This window comes from Plodia interpunctella, chromosome 7 (assembly GCF_027563975.2).
Source record: "Plodia interpunctella isolate USDA-ARS_2022_Savannah chromosome 7, ilPloInte3.2, whole genome shotgun sequence".
Classification (NCBI taxonomy): domain Eukaryota; kingdom Metazoa; phylum Arthropoda; class Insecta; order Lepidoptera; family Pyralidae; genus Plodia; species Plodia interpunctella.
Genome location: NC_071300.1, coordinates 10010024 through 10029984, shown reverse-complemented (window position 1 = coordinate 10029984; position 19961 = coordinate 10010024). Strand labels below are relative to the sequence as shown.

At 36.2% G+C, this 19961-nt stretch overlaps 1 protein-coding gene across 6 annotated transcripts in view; it reads right to left on the bottom strand.

Annotated features, from left to right (window-relative positions):
- Positions 1-587: 587 nt before the first annotated feature.
- Positions 588-19961, bottom strand: part of LOC128671296 (angiotensin-converting enzyme-like) — a 45333-nt gene continuing 25959 nt past the window's right edge. Inside the window, exons 1-12 of one of the 6 annotated variants that reach the window (XM_053747649.2) lie at positions 19062-19292; positions 8262-8483; positions 7446-7701; positions 6700-6843; positions 5021-5212; positions 4433-4700; positions 3679-3803; positions 2887-3014; positions 2280-2494; positions 1975-2115; positions 1435-1610; positions 588-743 (exon numbers count right to left, since the gene is read on the bottom strand). In XM_053747649.2, the coding sequence (XP_053603624.1) occupies positions 667-743; positions 1435-1610; positions 1975-2115; positions 2280-2494; positions 2887-3014; positions 3679-3803; positions 4433-4700; positions 5021-5212; positions 6700-6843; positions 7446-7701; positions 8262-8480 (1941 nt within the window). In that variant the 5' untranslated portion in view covers positions 8481-8483; positions 19062-19292 and the 3' untranslated portion in view covers positions 588-666. Of the gene's footprint in view, positions 744-1434; positions 1611-1974; positions 2116-2279; positions 2495-2886; positions 3015-3528; positions 3654-3678; positions 3804-4432; positions 4701-5020; positions 5213-6699; positions 6844-7445; positions 7702-8261; positions 8484-14159; positions 14300-19061; positions 19293-19961 lie in introns of those variants that run through there. The other 5 variants (XM_064436059.1, XM_053747648.2, XM_064436058.1 and 2 more) reach the window with 5 other exon arrangements.

Here is a 19961-nt window from a genome sequence, read left to right as displayed (position 1 = left end):
TTTATTCTTAATTTATAGTACGAAACAAGGGATCATCCTCGCTAGTTCCACTGGCAAATAGTTCCATGAAACAAGCGAGAATTTTTTTCTCAGTAGTTCCATTGACTTTGAAGCGTTCCATGTTATTCTATGGAACTATTTGCCAGTGGAACTAGTGAGAAAGATCCGAAATAAGTACATAAACTAAAATTTATGCAAGAAAGACACTTGCACAACCGCGGACTGATCACACGCGTGGATCTCTTACAGTCAACGTTTGTGAAATTTCCATGCTGTGTACAACAAACCCGGGAGATTGGCCATTGACATTTTCTATTCAAATTTTTCTCCAAATTTTTGTATTACACGCATGCGCAATATGGCGTGCACACGTAACAAATCAAAATTGTTACAACACCACACATGTGCAATAGAACAATTTGTCGTTTTGGCCGAGGGGTAGACATAGATATGGTTCCTCCATTTCAGTAGTACTTAATGATCTCCTATCATTAATGTTTATAATTATCACGTGACACTCACTCTTGTAATACCAACTTCTGGAATGGTCAAACCACTAATGGATACACCAAAAGAAAACCACAACATACTATCTTAAAAACAGTTTATTATGAATACTGACGCGCCTACTATAAATTAGACTAATGAGTTAAGTACTTTCGCTCGTCACGTCGCCGGCTTCTGTGTCGCCTCTGTCGCTTCTTTGGCGTTGATTGCTGCCCATTGCTCTTGGGTACAATATTCTGGAACAAAAACATCCATCATAATTAGCCATTTTGACGTTCTCATTGGGGCCCCGGCCTTTCTTATGGATGAATATGGAGAATAGGCCATAATCCATCACGCGGGCCCTGCTGATAGGTGAGTTTTACCTGCAAACATAGACGGTTTTAACGAGTTTCCGAAACTCGAGAATAGAAATAACGGAGAAAATAAGACTGAATACAGATATACAGCTCATAATATAAACCCAGCTATCTCACAATCCAACAACATGGATAAGACTTAACCAAAGCATACCTAATCTCTAAACTTTTCTGTGTCTATATTTTATGCCAATAAGTTTGCTTGGTGGTACTTAATTTCGAATCAATCATAATTGTTTCCTCTAGTGTCGCAGGCTGCGGTGACCTTTCCCATGAAGTGAGACGCATGCTAGTTTACTTGCTTAGTAGTAAGAAAGAAAGATCAAAGACTGACACTTCTCAACGCCTTAATTGCTGAACATCCACGCGGATAATGGAGTGATCCTATATATATATATATATATATATATATATATATATATATATATATATATATATATATATATATATATATATATATATATATATATATATGCGTAAAGAATAGGCCAGATGCCTTTAGTTAACAATGATAGCTAAAGTCAATCTTTAATATTATCCTGCCTTTTCGTGAAACGAAGGTACTTACGCATATTACTAGACTCCCAACCGATGTACTCCCCAGTCCGCTGGTTCTCCGCCGTGAGCCAGTCGTGCAGTGGTCGGAAGTACTCCAGTAGACCGTCAGCCTTCATCTCTCGTTGGCCTGTGAGCGCCTCCATCGCGTCCGGCCAAGGCTTGGAAGAGCCCATCTTGAGCATGTTTCTGGACGATATCATAAACAATAATTAAATCTCCTTTTCTCTAGATAAAAAATAGATACAGCCCTTCTCTCATTGCAACCTGTTCAATCAATCATCACTTGAATCAAAACTTTGACTTGTCGAATCTTAATGGATATTCAAACAGTGTTCGGCCAGCATGAACACTCTGTCATTGGGCTCGTTCATGTGGAGTGTGCCCCACGTCCTCCATAGTGGAGGACATGGGGCATTTGGGCCGTTTGAAGATTCAGCTATGGTTTCACGAAAGCCTGCCGACCTGATGACAACCCTCATTGGCATAGCTGTTGGCAACAGCTGAGCAAATAAATCTTGTGGTAAAAATACTTCACATCTAAAATACTTACGATAAAGCATTTCCAGCAGCGATGCTCTGGTAGATGTCGCAGTCGACCAGCTTCTTGGTGATGTCGCCGGGGATGTATTCGCCGGCGTGGCTGCACAGGGCGCGGTGGAATTGAAACTGGATAATGAAGGACACGTAGTATCTGAAAAATGCAAAAAACATACAATCAGTATTATGTTACAAAAACCTTTGAACCTCACTCTTGTCGAAAATATACCAGATAATGTATGAAATGGAGACGACAATAGTAAGCCACTTCGAAAAATCAACTACAAATTTATATCGATCTACCTATCTATCACTTACCTAGCATACTCCACGTTAGCGGAGACATGGTACTTTGCGGCGGCATCAAAGTCTTCCTCAGTCCTATTAACAGGAGGCTCCACACCCTGGAGCTCCTCCCTCAGCCTCCAAAAGTGGCAGTTGTAGTCCTCAGGCGTAGTGGTGCCTCGGAACACGCCGTATCGGAATAGATCTAGTGTGTACGCGAATGGGAGGAACACTATCTTGTCTATACCCTGGAAGATTTTTAACAAAAATTAAATTACATCTTTGCGTCTTTGTGTCTCTCTCTTAGTCTTCTTCTTCAAAATCGTATTCCTCATGGCTAAGGGTCGTGGTACATACAACGACTTTCTTGGCACTATTAATGGAATGGTTTTCCACTGCCTTCTTCAATGTCTCTCTCACATCCGAGCGTTTCCCGGGTCCTTACCAGCCGCGTCTAGGGTTTGCTTTTCTACTTTTTCTTCTCCACTACGTACTGTCTTCGGCATGCTTCATTTCATCAAATTCGTTCATCCAAGATATATTATTGGATACAGTGGTCCAGTTTTACAACTTTTGCATATAAAACATTAATTGGAAGTAGGATAATATTATTATGATGTGTACTCTTTCGTTTAGTTACCATTTTGTACAGCTGGTTAATTTCGGTCTGTTCGTCTTCAGTGTCGCCATTTATCAGGCCAACTCTACGTAAGTGTTTAGGAGATGACACCGACAGAGCTATCGTATCTCCAACGGCTTCATGAAACCCTAAAAAGTAACATACGCTTCATTATAATATTCCATAACTAAATAATGTTTCCCATTAAAGAGTTAAAAACATTAAAAAAAACAACTACAATCCATGAAAATCATACTACTAAAACTATGTTTCACAAAAAAGTTGTTTTATTTTATTCATGAAATATCTACAAGATCGCCGAATTACATCACAGTCGAAAAACCAATAATGAGACAAATGAATTTGTTATTAATTTGTTATTAATAGTTAGCATCGACGTCCAATGCTGTAACAACCCAGATCACTCAGAAATACTATAAAATAAATAAAATCAAGTATATTTCTGCCCCACAATATTAGTACTTAGTATATAGTCACACATAATTTCTCTTATTTCGAAGAACCTGTCTCACAGGTCATCAGAACGAATATGCACGTGTGTTAAGAAAAAAAGCAACGGAAATAACAAATGTTGACACTGTTCGATATAACAGACATCACAATAATAATGGTAGGTATGTTAGATCATCGAAACCCCATCACCTGGATTGGCACCCTCGCGAAAAACATTCGGCTGATCTTTATACTGCAAATAATATTGAACGTGTCCCATTTCATGATGAACAGTCCTAAAATGCTCCATTTCCACTCGTGTACACATTTTGATCCTGAAAGAAAAGTCTATCAATTTACCTGGGTTTGCGCCATCGCGGAATACTATCGGTTGGTCTTTGTATTGTAGGAAGTACTGGACGTGGCCCATTTCATGGTGAGTCGTTTGAAAATACTCGTAATCTATTGTGGTACACTGTTTGATCCTTTAAATTAAAGCCAGAGAATTAGGTAGGTATACGACACAACTTAGATTTGTTAGATGCAGGTCAAATGGATGATTTGGGAACTTGAGAGGTGAATGATGATTCTAAGTTATGACGTACTAAAATTTAGAATATAACAGTGTTTTATTTCAATCAGTGTAAAATTAAAGGCATGTTTTCCATAATAGTTTCTGTTAGATAATTAAAACGTTACGATTACAAACAGAATATCAAAGCTTCTGAAATAAAAACATTGAATCTTTTCGACTCTTTATAAGTTTTACTAACCATGCATAATAACTGGCATAAGTTACATAGTGACCATGCACTCGAGCAGTGTTCATATCTTATAATCAAGATCTTAAGATTACGGAGAATTAATAGCTAAATAGAAAACCATTATTGAAATTGTTTAGTTTTCTTCTATACTTTTGTGCTCAGTTCATAATTTAATTACTCCCATTTCGATATATCGCTTGCAATAGCAAGCGACATGTCGCGAATGAAATGTCATTCAATATTCCCTTATCTAATGAAATTGTCTAGTAACATACGATTTCAATAAATCCCATGTATAAATAGTAGCAGGACAGCTCATGATAACCATTTGAAAACTACTCATCACATACCTAAAGTCTTCACCATCATAGAAGTCCCACGCTGACGCATGGCACACAATCTCTCTATCCGTCGGCTTCTCTATTATGGAATTCTGCCAGAATTTCTCCGGCATGGCCGTCAGGTTCAATGACCTGAAGAACTCGTCTGACATTTCGAACATCTTATGTGCTGTGTAGTTCTGGTCCTTCATAGCTTGGGTCACGTCGCTTTCCTTCTTATCCGGGTAAGGCCGGGTGAAAGATTCAATGTTATTCCACGTTTGTGCCCACATGTTACCTGAAATTGGTGACAATTTTATAATTGTAATTGTAGACATTTTTAAAGTCTTAATAACGTTACCAATATTTTGAGAAATGCGAAAAAATAAGGTTTCAGTCCTCAAAGAACACTAGACTCGACTTTCTAAAAAGATGAAGGTCACGCGTATCATAGTGCAGAGTGTGAAGAGCAACCGACACATGGTAGACCTGACACATATAAACATGTGTGAGCTTGGATTCTCTCATCTAAACGGTTTTCCCGGAATATTTCGCAGCCGTAAAACATCGGACCCTAGGGTCAACTTAACACATTTTAGAATAAACGTCAATAAGTACCTAATAAATGGGCTGGTATGGGTCCCCTTGCGGACACGACCTGGTCTCCATACTTGTCCCGCAATCGCTTCCTCACATACGCGTGTAGTTGTTGATATAGCGGCTTCAGCTCCACCCACAACTCCTGCATTTGAGCCTCGAAATCGGGAACTTCATAGTCTGCTTGCCACCAGTCGGCCACGTCTTTGTAATCTGTGGATGAAGAAATCCAATAGATAAATAAATGGTCAACAGTCTATAAATAAGTAAATATTATATAACACTATAAATAACATGTTTGTCGTTTGTTTGCACTTAATCATAAACAGTAGATTTAATTGGAAATATAAGAGCACCCTCTCTTAAACAATGGGTGAGGTGAAAGTCATTATCCGTACCATAACAAACTTTATGTGGGATCGGGACAGCATATCTGTGTCCTTTACTTCTCGCTGTCTGATACTAACAGATCTGTTACATTTATCTAAGACGTATCCTCCGAACACTCCATCAATCTCCACTTCAGCCCATTCTTTTATTCCCCACTCAATTTAATATCCTATACCCTTCATATAACATTGTTTTTCTCCTATTCTCATAAGCCTATTGCGTAGACAACGGATGATAGTGCTAACGTCTGTCACACCAAAGTAATTTGTTTCGTTATCAATTTTCAAATAGGAATTCAATTTGCTAGTGCACCCATTAAAGTATGTACCTATTAGAGTACACACGAACGTGGTTTTATCATTTTCGCGATACTTAATAAATTAAAAACATGAAATACCATACTACATATCACAAAATGATGAACACTTGAACGTGCCACATGGCTTTAAACAATGCTCAATTTTACAACAGTAATGATTCATAGAATAGATATTATTGCTCCGTTTATAAATATTTCATAAAAGACCTCATGAGAATGATCATATAAAATTATTCTTATTAAAGTATCTGCGTAAGTCGATACTTCTTAAGAAATATATTTCTATTGATTCTTATTATTCATAGCCTCTGTGATCTTCAGCTAGAATACCATTTATTCCCGTGACTATGTTTTACAAGGAAATGAATAATTATTAAATCTGTTTTCACCAACAGATAGTGTGAGTGCCACGGAGTACGTATAGAAGTGATCCCTAAAGAAGGTTTAGATGTATTTGTGTAGTGTGTATTTCAATTTATTATGGTTTTATCCGACCGAAGCCGGGATGGATCGCTAGTTTATACTGATTGCGATTTCCATCTCGCCTATTCAGATAGTTTAATATGGTCAAATCTTTCCATCGGGAGTTGCTCCTAGTGGACTTTTTAACAAGCTGTTATTCCCAAAAGAATCTCAATCTCAAAAGGCGAAACACCTACATACAATACATGTGTTCAAGTAATAATTTTGACGACCTCGGTGGCGCAGTGGTCAAGTTCTTGCCACTGAACCGAGAGGTCCCGGGTTCGATCCCCGGTCGGGTCATGATGGAAAATGATCTTTTTCTGATTGGCCCGGGTCTTGGATGTTTATCTATATATGTATTTGTTATAAAATATAGTATCCTTGAGTTAGTATCCTATAACACAAGTCTCGAACTTACTTTGGGGCTAGCTCAATCTGTGTGATTTGTCCTAATATATTTATTTATATTTATTTATTTATTTTTAATAAATGATTTCAGTTTTGATTTGATTTCAAATATAGTTACCATTAAGTTTAGCTGCTTCGTTGTACAGATTGACGTACTGGGTGAAGTTATGCCGAGCCTTGGCACCAGCTTGTTTGTGCCACTCCACCCAAGTGTACTTCAGCTCCTCAGGGTCTTGACTCTTGGCGAAGATCTCGGTGATGTCTGAAAATATCGTCGATTTCATCAAAAACAAGTATATTTTTGCTTAAGAGAAATTCTTTAAAAATGTGTTGAAAATTATGACAAACGTGAGAAATAAAGAATTCAAAAAATAATAACTTGTACCAAAACTACTTGTCTTTAAATCGATGAAAGGTGTTATTTTACTAGAGACACAATCGATATTGTCATGACAAAGAGAATCATTCGCCTATGACACTATCGGTTATGCCAAACGATTTGTGACAGCAATAACGAATTAAATCATGTAATATATATAATATGGATAAATACATATAAGAATAATTTGTCGTAAAATTATCGTCTATCAGGATCGTGACAAGTTTATATCTATAGTCTGTATCTAACCCAAGACCTAACCCCACGGGCGCATAGTAATATGTATGTAAAAAAGAATTATTTGTTGTAGTAAGATTATGATACATTCATAAAATAAATCAGAAATATTAATTTCTGCTTGTGCTTAGAATAAAATCTTTCTTGTACTTCATTATTATCTGCCCTATGATTCTCTTATTTATGTACCACTTGCAATTTTGTCTTCTAAATTTAAAGTGTCAGTAAAATTTGAAAGCATAATTTACCTGGTTCCAAAGCCAAGTCACATTTGTTAGGGTCTCTGTACGAGCAGATCTTGGACGTGGCATAATTCGCCTCCATCCCGGACACCGACCTCATCAGCTGCGTGTACTTGTCATCTGGCAACGCCGCCACTCCCAGCTCACTGTACTTCTTGAACATCCTCTTCAAGGTGGTGTCCTGCCAGACCTGCCATTTGTACATGCGAGTCTCTTCCCACGCCTGCTTGTCCAATTTCGAGACGTCGAGACGGACTTGTATCTGAAATTAGTTTGGAATTTTACCTCGACTTTCTTATTAATTGTGCCCAGAATTCTATTGACGAAATCCTAATTTATCGAGAATCGTTGCATTAATTAATATTATGTTGTAAAAGTGCGGTATTGCTTAATCATATAATGAGGAATTTATATCTAAAGTTGCAGCTTCCAGAGTCAATGTTACAACTCTAAATGTATATGAATAATGAAATAAAAAGCTTATATGTAATGAAAAAGAATAAATTATAGCCCCCACTTTCTTCTTATGTCTTCTTCTGACTATGTCTTTTCACATGACGTTTCTGGAATATAACGACTACTTCTGGAAAATGCACAAGATACTAAAGATGTTTATTAAACACTAGAACCTTGTTTGGTTGGTTTGGTTGCCTTGGCCCTGGTCTAGTTCTTGTGACTGACAACGACTGAAAGACTACCTAATCCAAAAGTACTTAAAAATAATTTTTCATTATCTTTAGACGCTAGAAACGAAGGTCCTTGCATTGGCTTGAATCTAATACTTACGATTTCTGAAAGACAACCGAATCCAAAAGTACTCACAAATCTTTCTTCATTCTCCTTGGAGATATTTGCTGTATACGCCCACTCGGACTTGCTGACCAAGTTCTTCCTGAGTCCCGTGGCCTTGTCCAGCTGGAGGATGTACTCCCGACCCTCGTGCTCCAAGGCCTCCAACTCCGGGTCTCGGCCTTGAGTGGCGACCACGAACACGGCTACTATGGCCGCGAGGAGCGCCGCGCCGCCTCCTATTTTCAGCATCGTCTGAAACGAAGAAAATAACTGTTTGATGTAAACTGTAGACAGAGAAAAATATTGCAAATTATAAATGCGTGTAAATACTCGAGAAGAAACAGCATATTTTGTCCCAGTTCAGGACGATAAGTGTGTATGAAAATCTTCTACCTATCATTTATTTTCTCTTCATCTCTTAGACCATTACAGGAAATATTTCACGTAAATTTTCGAAATAAGTTTATGATAATTGTCAATGTTGCAACTACTAGCTTTTGGAACCGACCAAAGCTGAAGACTCATTCAGTATTGTATTTTTTACATACAGCATCTTTTACTCTCATATGTGGCTATCACAACGACAGAACCCCTAGCAGAAGAAACAACCCCAAGAAGTGTTGGCAGTTTCGGAGGAAAAGCAGGGAAGCGAACCCATAGGCTCCGACACTGTATGGCTAAGGAAACCTTTTTCGAACTGACGAAATGGTGGTACCCACCATAAAAAACGTAACAAATTGCCCCGTGTGAGACCACGCATAGTAGTCCAAAGTTACGTTGCTCATAATAAAATTTTTACTTTTATTTTATAAAAAAAAACACACAAATTTATAATAAACAAAATAAATAAACGCATTACCAAATATTATGTTAAATCAATCAAAAGTTTTCTTAAAAATATAGTAATAAACCAAAACAATGATGCTAAATCTTATCAGAAACTTGTCATGAAATTATGACAGATGTTGTTAGATTTCATGTCATTTGGTTATTGATAAAAATGTAAAAAAGAAAACCAAAGAGTATTTGTTACAATACAGATAAACAAAATTGATTCCATAATGACCCACATGTTCTAATATCAGTGATGTGACCTCACGGGAAAGGCGTCAAATTGAAAAAATATATCTTTTCTATCAATACAAGACCAGGAGCCTTCGGCACCATAGATTTAGAAGGGCCCCGCGCGCGGCTTTAGCACCTACTTTGCCAAATAAAGGACTAATAAAAATGGAAAACAAGCCAGAAGAAGCCCTGGTTAGAATTTAAAAAAAACATAAAATTTTGTAGTTTTGGCTACAATTTGACAGGCGAGTCACTGTCTAATGTCAACCCTCCTTGGGAATGCTATTGTATCCCATGAGCTGTTTAGGCTATATGTCCATTATGTGTCTCTTAGTCGTTTCGTACGACATCCACGACAGAATATGGAGTGGTCCTGTTCTAGGGCACCACACGCTACAAAAGAAATCCAAATAACGAGCCACATTTAAAGCAAATTATAAAAAAAGAAGTACAAAAACAAGAGATGACATGGACTGAAGGTTTACGTGTAAAGTCAGCGGTGTGCGTCGGAGCGGCACGACCAAGGACAATGTCATCTCAGATGTCAAAGGTTTTCTGAGCAATTTTCTTACTGCTTCTATGATGACACCTATATTATTTACTGACTAAACAGAATTGTTAGTAGTTATAATATATTTAGATTGAATATTAAATGTATGAGCTAGGGAATAAAGCTCAATCTCAAAAACGCAGCTTTCAATAAATTTTGATCTTAAAAAAATCAACCAACATAGATTTTAATTTTACTTTGATGAACAAATGTATAACATATAGTTGTATAAGTCTATAATAAATGATTTCTGTGCTTAACATAAATAATTTTTATTTATTTATTAAACGAGGTGGCGCGACGATATCCAGCGCATCTTCGCAGAAGGGCGAGAATCAGCATTGAAATGATAGTTAAGGGAAATTAAACGAGACTTATGCCCAGCAGTGGGACAAAAAAGACATTAAAAAATAAATTAAAATAATACGAATCTAAATAAACTTGTCCTAAATATACAGCCACCATGATCATCATCAGTTTTGACTCGCTTTTAGGTTGACCATCTCGACCTAGACCAAACATAGTTACCTCTTGGTGGTACTTAGAGACAGACTGGTGACCATATGGGTCTGAAAGAGATATTCTTTTAAAATAAGTACTAATTCTTAAAAATATCATTTATAAGTTTGATGGGTAGGTACATATAGATAAATATATAAATAAAATAGTCACGTTGTCCTACCAACCAGTCGTTCACGAGTTGATGCACGAATGATCACAATTAAAATTAAACAATACATACTATTAAGTAGTTTTAGCTTATCATCAACATGCCTTGCGTTTTAGCTATGCATATAGCTACCAAACCAACCTGCTCAGTTAACGCTCAACAACTACTTACACACATTTTTCGATTATGAGCACATAACATATGAATCGTTCATTCATATCGAGTGTTTTTTGTATTGCTAACCGAAGGCATCTGACATAACTTTTACGAATACCTACCGCCATATAGTGGCAAGTAATCATAGGCAAGGGAAGTAAACTGTCAACCAGCTTGCAGGTTTCCTCACGATGTTTTCCCTCACCGGACGCAAGTGGTGGTCTATAAAAACTACTATATACCTATGAGTCAGATTGGTATACAAATTCATATCGCACGAGTAGAATACGAACCTGAGACCTCTCGATCCACAGGCGGTCTTCACCATCGATATAATGATGAATGATATGAATTGAAAAAATTAAAATGCGAACGGGTGCGGTACCCACAGCAGGGGTCAATGACCATGTCTTCTGCATAAAGAACATGCAGTTAATCCAACCTGTTCCAACTATGACGTCACCAAAGCTATTGGAATGTAAAACCAATACTACTTAGTACTTGAAATCTAAGAAATTATATGTACAAATAAAGTTAGAGGAGCTCAATGAGGCAGTGGTCAGCGCACTCCGCTGTGATAGTGGCGGTTAAGACACTCTCACAATGGTCGGTCATTGGATGGGTGACCAATATTATCTTGAGCTCCTACGCGCTTCGGAAACACGTGAAGCCGTTGGTCGCGGCGTTAAAACCCGCCAATCCGCAATGGGCCCGCGTGGTGGGTCATGGCCCAAACTCCTTATCCACCCATAAAGAAGGCTAGTGCCCCAGCAGTGGGGACGTATAAATGACTGTTGATGATGATTAATTATGTTTTAATTTTGGAATAGAAAAAAAAAATGTTCCATAAAATCTTTAGTCTCTGCCTACCCTCATGGGAAACAGGGATATGATTATACGAGTATAGTATGTACGTTCCAAAAAAATAGTTCGCACTTGGCTTTTTTTTAGTTTTGGGGCGTTTCGTAGGCTGCGGTCGCGCTGTCATTACATTTTTTTTCAAATTTTAACAAAGACAAGAATGAGTTTTACTATATGACTTTATATCAATTACTCTGTACTGTAGTAATGTCAATTTTATGAATGATAGATTTCGGAAATGATTCCTTCCTCAGGAAAATTGACGGATAGTAATGACCGCGCAGCCGCAGCGGTCGAAACGCTCGGAGAACCACTACAAAACTGAAAAAAGCCAAATGCGAATCGGATGCGCGCACAGGTGGGGGGGTTATCCTTAAAATTCGATTTTAATGTACTTATATATTTACGATTTTCAACTTTATCTTTATTGTAAGCCAATTACTTCAAGTCCAAAGGAAGTATTACGTGTTAATCCTGTTTCGTAATCGAAAAATATGCAACATATTACGTATATTTCCCTTGCATCGACTTCCACTTTCGTTGTTTTAGACCTTAGTACTTGAAATAAATTTCAATCTGATACCTCCATACGTTCCTGTGAACAAGAGTTTTGGCAGACAATTTTAAACTTTTTATGTTCTAAACCCTAAAAATTAAATAAAAACGTAAATAATAAAAATTACATGAAAAATTCAGGTGCTAGGAGCTCCTTTGAAACAAAAGTATATCTAGCAAAAATGTCAAAAAACTATAAGTACTAAGCATGACTAAAATGAACACAATCACAAGACACGCTTATTTGTCACGAGAAATTTCATTTTAATGCTCGTTTCCCGCCTAATTTAGTTATGTAACAGTCTTAAAACAATTTTATATACGAAGACCTCCTCTACTTTTGTGACGACAACGGTTTCGTGTGGTCGTGAAAACAAAAATTAACACATCAATCATCGTCTATATAAAACACCAGATTATTAACTTATATGTGAAATGGAGAAGGCAACTAACCACTCCATTAATGGTGCCAAGAAATTTTTGTGAGTGTTTCATTCCACGTAATGACCACGACCCTCGACCATGAGGAATACGACTATGAAGAAGAATATTAATTTTCAGGTGTTTGGACACACAATAGAATTACTGTCCAGAAACTCATGTAACCTTTCCAATCAAACATGTGGTGACCGAAGATTTGAATGTTTCACATTATTCTTTTGAAGGTAGCTATAATATAAAGTTACGGGCTATCGAAATGACGATAAACACTTATTTTTATTGTTTATTTAACAGCACACTGTTATCAATATTAGCCTTGACACGACACTGCAAAAATTTATTGAAACAAACCATTAAAATTATCAAATGTTGTTTTTTCTTTCTTGATTGTACTTTGCTATATCGATTTTGATATTTTGCGAATAAAGGGTTAACTTCACCTTATTTTATTCAAATACAAAATGATTTCTTATACATTGGCATTATTTTATCTATATGCTCAGTCGATGGTACTGAACAACTTTTCGTATGGAAGCAATCTAGAAATCGCGAAAAAAAGAATCTGCTGATCCATACATTTTCCACAAAATAGATATTTAATTATGTATAGAACAGCTGTTCTATACATAATTGTTCACGATTTCAGAGTTACTCCCATACTAAAAGTTGTTCAGAATCATGGACTGAACATGTGGACAAAGTATTTACAATGTATCAAAAGTCATCCTGTATACACCAACTACTTAACTACTTAACTCAAGATGCTCTTTACAAAACCATTAAATTTTTTGGTTCAGACTAATTTTCTATTGAGGTATAAAAATCGAATATTTTTTCATAATTTGATGTGGAATTCAAACTTACCAGCAACAAAACCATTTAATTTTTTTGGCGGATAATCGACACAAAAAGTTTAATTGTTACCATGTTTTTAACGGTGAGTTTCCAGAAAATGGTTAATTAATCCTCTACTGAAAAAAAATTGTGGACTAAACGATATTTTTCATAAGGAGCCGTTAGATTATGAGCTATTGAAATCGGTGTGCTAAAAGGAATCTTTTGAAATTACCACAGTAGGGATATTTGCGTCTTCTATAATTAACTATATGTTTTGCATTTTAAAGTAAATTAATAGATTAGACATACAACTTGACAGAACATAGTTTTTTTGACGGAATTCGCATTGAAGTGCAGCAAATTAATATTTGAAATAACCGTTAAGTCTGGAAATATTAAAAAAGTCAATTACAACAAATTTATTTTACTTTTCTTTCCTAAAAGAAAATATGCAGTGTTATCATACCTTTAGCAAAGGGTAATTTCCCCACCGCGAAATCCTATAACTTCATGAATACTTAAATCAATTAATACAAAATTGCTTAGGGAAACTCGATGTACCTCCTATTTTATTTGCGAATAAGGAATGTAATTACGTCTTTTAAAATATATGTTGTAATCCTTCAATGCTAATATATATAACTTCGATGTTTCTTGAATAACCTTAACCTTGTATAAATTTTATATCCGAAGATTAAAATGCAATAACTTATAACTAATATAAATGCACTTCGCAAGGCAACTAAAAATAATTGCTATTCCTTACTTTAATTAAAGGAAGAAATAAACATACCTGGCCGTTAAGAAATCCCAATAAATCTTCATGAATTAAAAAGTTTGCGGATTCTAATTTTATATTCGCAAGTCCGAGCGGTCAGTGCGCTGCGATCCGTGGTCGACGACTGTGCGTCTGCGCAATCCGGACCGCGCACACACTCGTGCAATCAATGATAAATTGAATTCGGTAGATTGGATTTGTTGTCTTTACAGAGGAACAAACTCATAATGGCATCAGATGTCCTTTGCATCTAAATATTTATATACTTTTTAGCTGGGTAGTTACAATGATTGCAAAACAGTGGGATAAAATTCCTTTTTCGTATTTATGAAAATGGACCAAAAAATATATGTTTAAATTGACAAACGAGAATGTCACTTTAGACCAAAAAATCACTTATTTGTTGAACACAATAAAGCGATCTCTAAAAATATTGCCATTAACCAAGTGATATTAGCACCTATCTGTGAACTCTATTGAATCGAGTTTACTATGACTGTTTGTTTACTTATTTTCAATTCAGTTATCGTCAACAAGTAATGTTAACACGTCAATGAAAATGCTTGCGCCATTTATTCACAGCATCGGTCAGAAACAATCTGATCGAAGACTGTGAACATTTGACCGTCCGTTCCGTAGAAAGAAATACATATTGCGATTTCAATCATATTTCTTGATGCATAGTTTGCTTGAGAGCTTTTATTTCTTCATTTGTCAATTGATGAATTGTCATTTGATTTGAATTGTTCTCGTTGTGAAATTCCATCGACCATTTGACCCCCAAAGAAGAAGAAAAAGAGCCTTTATTTACCGTAAAGAACAGTCAAGAACGGTTTTTTAAAGTATAGTGGGCAAACGAGCACCCGGATCCCCTGATGGTAAGCAAACACCGCAGCCCATAGACACTACCTCATTAGTACGGGTCACTGGTGCGTTGCCGATTGTATAAGAAAGCGATAGACTCTTTTCTTGAAAACCCCAATGTTTGCCGTTAGTGTACAGTTGGCATAAGACACGGACGCATTAGTGTAATGTCTGGATGAGGAATCTCGGAAGCCGGCATTTACTAAATAGTAAACGTTTTTATACACAACGCTGGGCTATACATTTGTAATAGCCGGCTTAATTCACTGTTTTCTCGCTTTTGAAGGACTCTATTACGTCCTAATTTTGTAGTGATAGATTATAGCAATATAACTACATATTGCATTTTCTCTGTAATATTATTACAATAATTATGTTGCAATAAATTATATTGAAGCGGTGGTGGTGTAATTATTAAGACGCCCGCCTGTGGATCGAAAGGTCCCAGGTTCGAATCCTACTCGTGCCACATGAGTTTGTATACCAATCTGACTCATGTGCTTATATATTCGTTTTCATCGACCACCACCTGCTTCCGGTGAAGGAAAACATCGTGAGGAAACATGCACACTGTTTTTTTTATTATTAACTTGTGTGTGAAATGGAGATTGCAAACCACTCCATTAATAATGCCAAGAAAGTTGTTGTGTGTGTTTCATGCCTGAGGGTCGTGGTCATTACGTGAAAACTTAATGACCACAACCCTCAGACATGAGGAATACGACTATGAATCTCGTTTTTAAAACAGTTTATATAATTACTAGCAATTTGGATTATTTATGAATTTATACATACAAGGTGTACCTTTGGGAATAAATTTTCTAAATGTCAGTGAAAACTGCATTAAAATCCGTTGCGAGGTTTAAAAGGGGCTTAGAAATAAACAGACGCGAAGGCCGACTTTGTTTTATAATTTGTAGTGATTTATTTTGCTCAATAACTTATATCTTGAAATATTTTTAGCGTATTGCGTCATTCAATAAATAGACGATGAAATAATTCATGGAAATGTTGACGGATCTGACCATCATCAGTCACCAGTTTGACTCTGTAATGATCAAGGTACTTATGTTTCACATTTGAGATCATACAGTCTGTCCAAAAAATGAAGAAATAGAAAACCGTTTAAAAATGAGGGGAGGATGATCTCCTGTTGGCTGGCAACACTAGATTTTATCAACTGTGATCGTGACCGTTATATTTGGTATTGCAATAGCAACAAATGTAGTTCATCAAAGATCCGTTCACTTCACTTCCTTGACAGACTGTGCTTGTAGTTGCCTTTTATTCTTTAGACATTCCATAGAACAATAGCGAAGCGCGTAGTTCCGCCCTAAAATAGGACCAGTCCATATGCTCCCGCGCATGACGTACGAGGCTCAGAGTGTGTCTCTTAGTCGTCGAAACAGCTAAAAGGCTAACATTCCCAAGGAAGAGTGATAATAGTAATCAAGCCAAATTCGACAAAAAAAAACTGATAAATGTTCATTACGCGACTAATGACTAATCAAGGATGTCGCTAAAAATTAGATGCTTTTATACAAAAATATTTTGTATGTATGTGTAATTTTGTATAAAGGAAAATATCATTAATGAATGTGCGAGAATTACTTGTAACTTATTTAATAAAATCTGATATGTGTCGTCTATATCATAAACGATCTGTGTAAAATCCCCAACACGTTCGCTGACTCATCCAGCGAGTGGTTGACAGCTATGCAAAACATTCTCTAGGAAAACGGCTAACCGGTCATAGGTGAGTGAAATGCTGCACGACGACGCGATGCGACGCTGCGCATTAACAATGGCCACAATTAAATACCTGTTTTCGAAATCTCTAATTTTTAAAGATTTTTCAAACAGTATTTCAGCAGCAAATTATAGTTTAAAATTCTATAACAATAATTTAAACGGAACTTGTATGATAATGATATTGGAGTGATGTCTTTACTTTGTGGGTCGACAATCCTACTTAAATTATTTTTTGACAACAAAAAATTACGCATCACATAATTAATAAAATTAATACACTTCGTGTTAATTATGTGTTATGTTAACTACATTTTTTATATAATGTATATATTGCTTTATGGTAAGAAACACAAGTTAACCTATAGCCCGCTTGATGCAATCATAAGTTGACATACGTGTCAATGGAACAATCAACACGTGTCAATGAAACAATCAACGATGCCAAAAACATATGACTATTATTCAAGCAACTGATTATGAAAAACTCTCAGATGAGTAAAATTTTTTCCTTAAGAAAAGTAGGTACCTACATAAAATTTTTTCATAAATATGAACTAAAGAAATTAAGAAAATACTCATTATATAGAAGTATCACATTAAGGGAGATTTGACGTTGACGTCACATCGTGTTGTCGCGCTGCCTTGACGCGTTAGTCGATTACCTAGGAGGCCGGCTAAAATCCCTGCGCTTGCGTCGCTGGTTGGTACCGCAAACGTTATGTTCGAAACACGTTTCGATAGTTTACCGTTGGCGTTGGTGTTTAAAATTATTATTGAAATCCTCTGTTGTAGGTTCGTGTGCCTTATTGACTAACTTGAGATATGGAAACAAACACTCCATCACCACAATATGGTAAAATCCCACATAACAGGTCGTACAACTTTCCGTCTGTTTGTGCGAATATCTTGTTTGGACCACTTTAGCACAAACAAGAGATGTGGCCAAAACTACTTTCTATATGATATTACGTTATAATTTATTATTGGCATAAGAATCCTTATTTCTCTTTCACAGGAACTAAAAGACGAAAAACATATAACACATCAACTGCGTGAGTCTGAAACGGTTCTCCGACAATTGCTTCGTCTGCGAACTTTTCGTCGACAAAATGTTTCCACATCGGGCGTTTGAACGACAGAACATCTACGAACGATTTGCCGACAGAATCGAGGAGACATTCTGTCGGCGAATCGTTCGTAGACGAAGGGTTCTGTCGTTCAAACGCCCGATGTCGAAACATTGATTTAACGACCTCGCTGGCGCAGTGGTAAAGTGCTTGCCTCTGAACCGAGAGGTCCCGGGTTCGATCCCCGGTCGGGTCATGATGGAAAATGATCTTTTTCTGAATGGCCCGGGTCTTGGATGTTTATCTATATATGTATTTGTTATAAAATATAGTATCGTTGAGTTAGTATCCCGTAACACAAGTCTCGAACTTACTTTGGGGCTAGCTCAATCTGTGTGATTTATCCTAATATATTTATATTTATTTATTTTTTATTGCAGATTGTAAAAGTCAATCAGAGGTCTACATAATGAAGCTATTTTCATGGAGTTGACTAGAAACCATTTAATATTCTTCAAATAAGCTATATCTAGCTATAACTCGTAACTCCCGACTCTGTCTATATCATAAGGGTCACTCACCCACGCTTGGTCATGAAAACATCGAAGAAGTAAAGATCAAAATGAATTATTAACGAATTCTTTTGATCGAAGATCATGAACAGCACAAATTCTTGTAGTTCAATATTTTCTTATTGTTTAGTTAATAATTAATTAATAACTGACAGGAAATCATATCATAAAGTGGTCTTTGAAATAGTGTCTGTGTGCATTTAAAACTTCATAATTTTTGAACTTCTTCTTACCAAGTTGACAAAATGTATATATATACATTTTGTATGCATGCAAAATGTTCAAATTTTTCTTATACGACTGATCAAGAATTATAACCGCTCTCGTCTGTGATGATGATCTGTACCTTAAATTCATTGGTTCGCAAACATATGTTCGCAAAAGATTTATTTATTTAGTTGATTTTTGTTTTAATGTTTTGTCTATCTATTTGAAATATTTAAGGGACATAGGTACAAATATGCTAGATAAATTAGCCTAAGGCTGCAGCCTAATTATCCTAAGGGTCGATCAGGCCCTGTTTGTGGACACCACTGTCTTGTCGTGTCTTGTCTCCTAACTCCTAACCCGGATCTAAATATCAAGCCATATATAGGTTGGTTTCTTCCTCTATACATAAAATTCAATTTAAAATTAATAACTGCGACAAATATATAACAAACCTTTTTTATTTACACACCGGTTCACATCACAAGACAAGTCACTTCACGTAGAGTTGTCTCAACTTATCACTCAACTCAACACCCAACAAATAAACATCTACTCAACTGCCAACTATTCTAATCAATATTTATGTTAAAAAATGTTTTAATGATTAATTAACGACTAAAAGTTGTCAAACTTGGTGAAGACATGAACACACGTCAGGTAGACGTCAAAAAAGACGCAACACTGGTTGCTTGAGGAAGTTGAGTTTGCGTGTTGCGCGTGCGCCGATATACGGTGCATTGTTTGGTGGGGCTGAATGCATATTTACTAGTACTCGTAACTTGCACTATCTCGGGTGCTCCTTCTTCTTCATCTTATCAAATAATTTACTACAAATATGTGGTATGCGTTTGGATATTCTTTACTGAAATAATGTTTTCCCGTTGCCCATTGGTCTGAATACGAGTACTCTTTATACTATACTCGTAATTATTAAACATAGTATTTGCAAAATCATGATTCTTTTTACGACGAAAGAGTGATTCAGTTATCTTGCTTTCGGAATATCTTTTTGAATTTATTTCAAGAGAAAATCTGAGATCTATTTATTTAAAACTTAAAAGATTTTTAATATTGATTACTTACGTAATAACTTAAGACAGAAGGTCCTTTAAGTAGAGACTAAATAAATTAACCGACTTGGTATTACATGGATCTCAAATTTTTTTACGGTAGAATAATTGAGCTACGAGACTTGGTGTTTTCGACAGCAAGTTTTTGCTGGCGTCGTTTTTACAGCTTAACTTCAGTCATCTTTGGAAAACTATACCTACTCTTCATTATACTGTGCTATAGCTATGTATGTATGATCGGCATCAGGTTACAAATACCATAATTCAGCGTACCAAAGTACG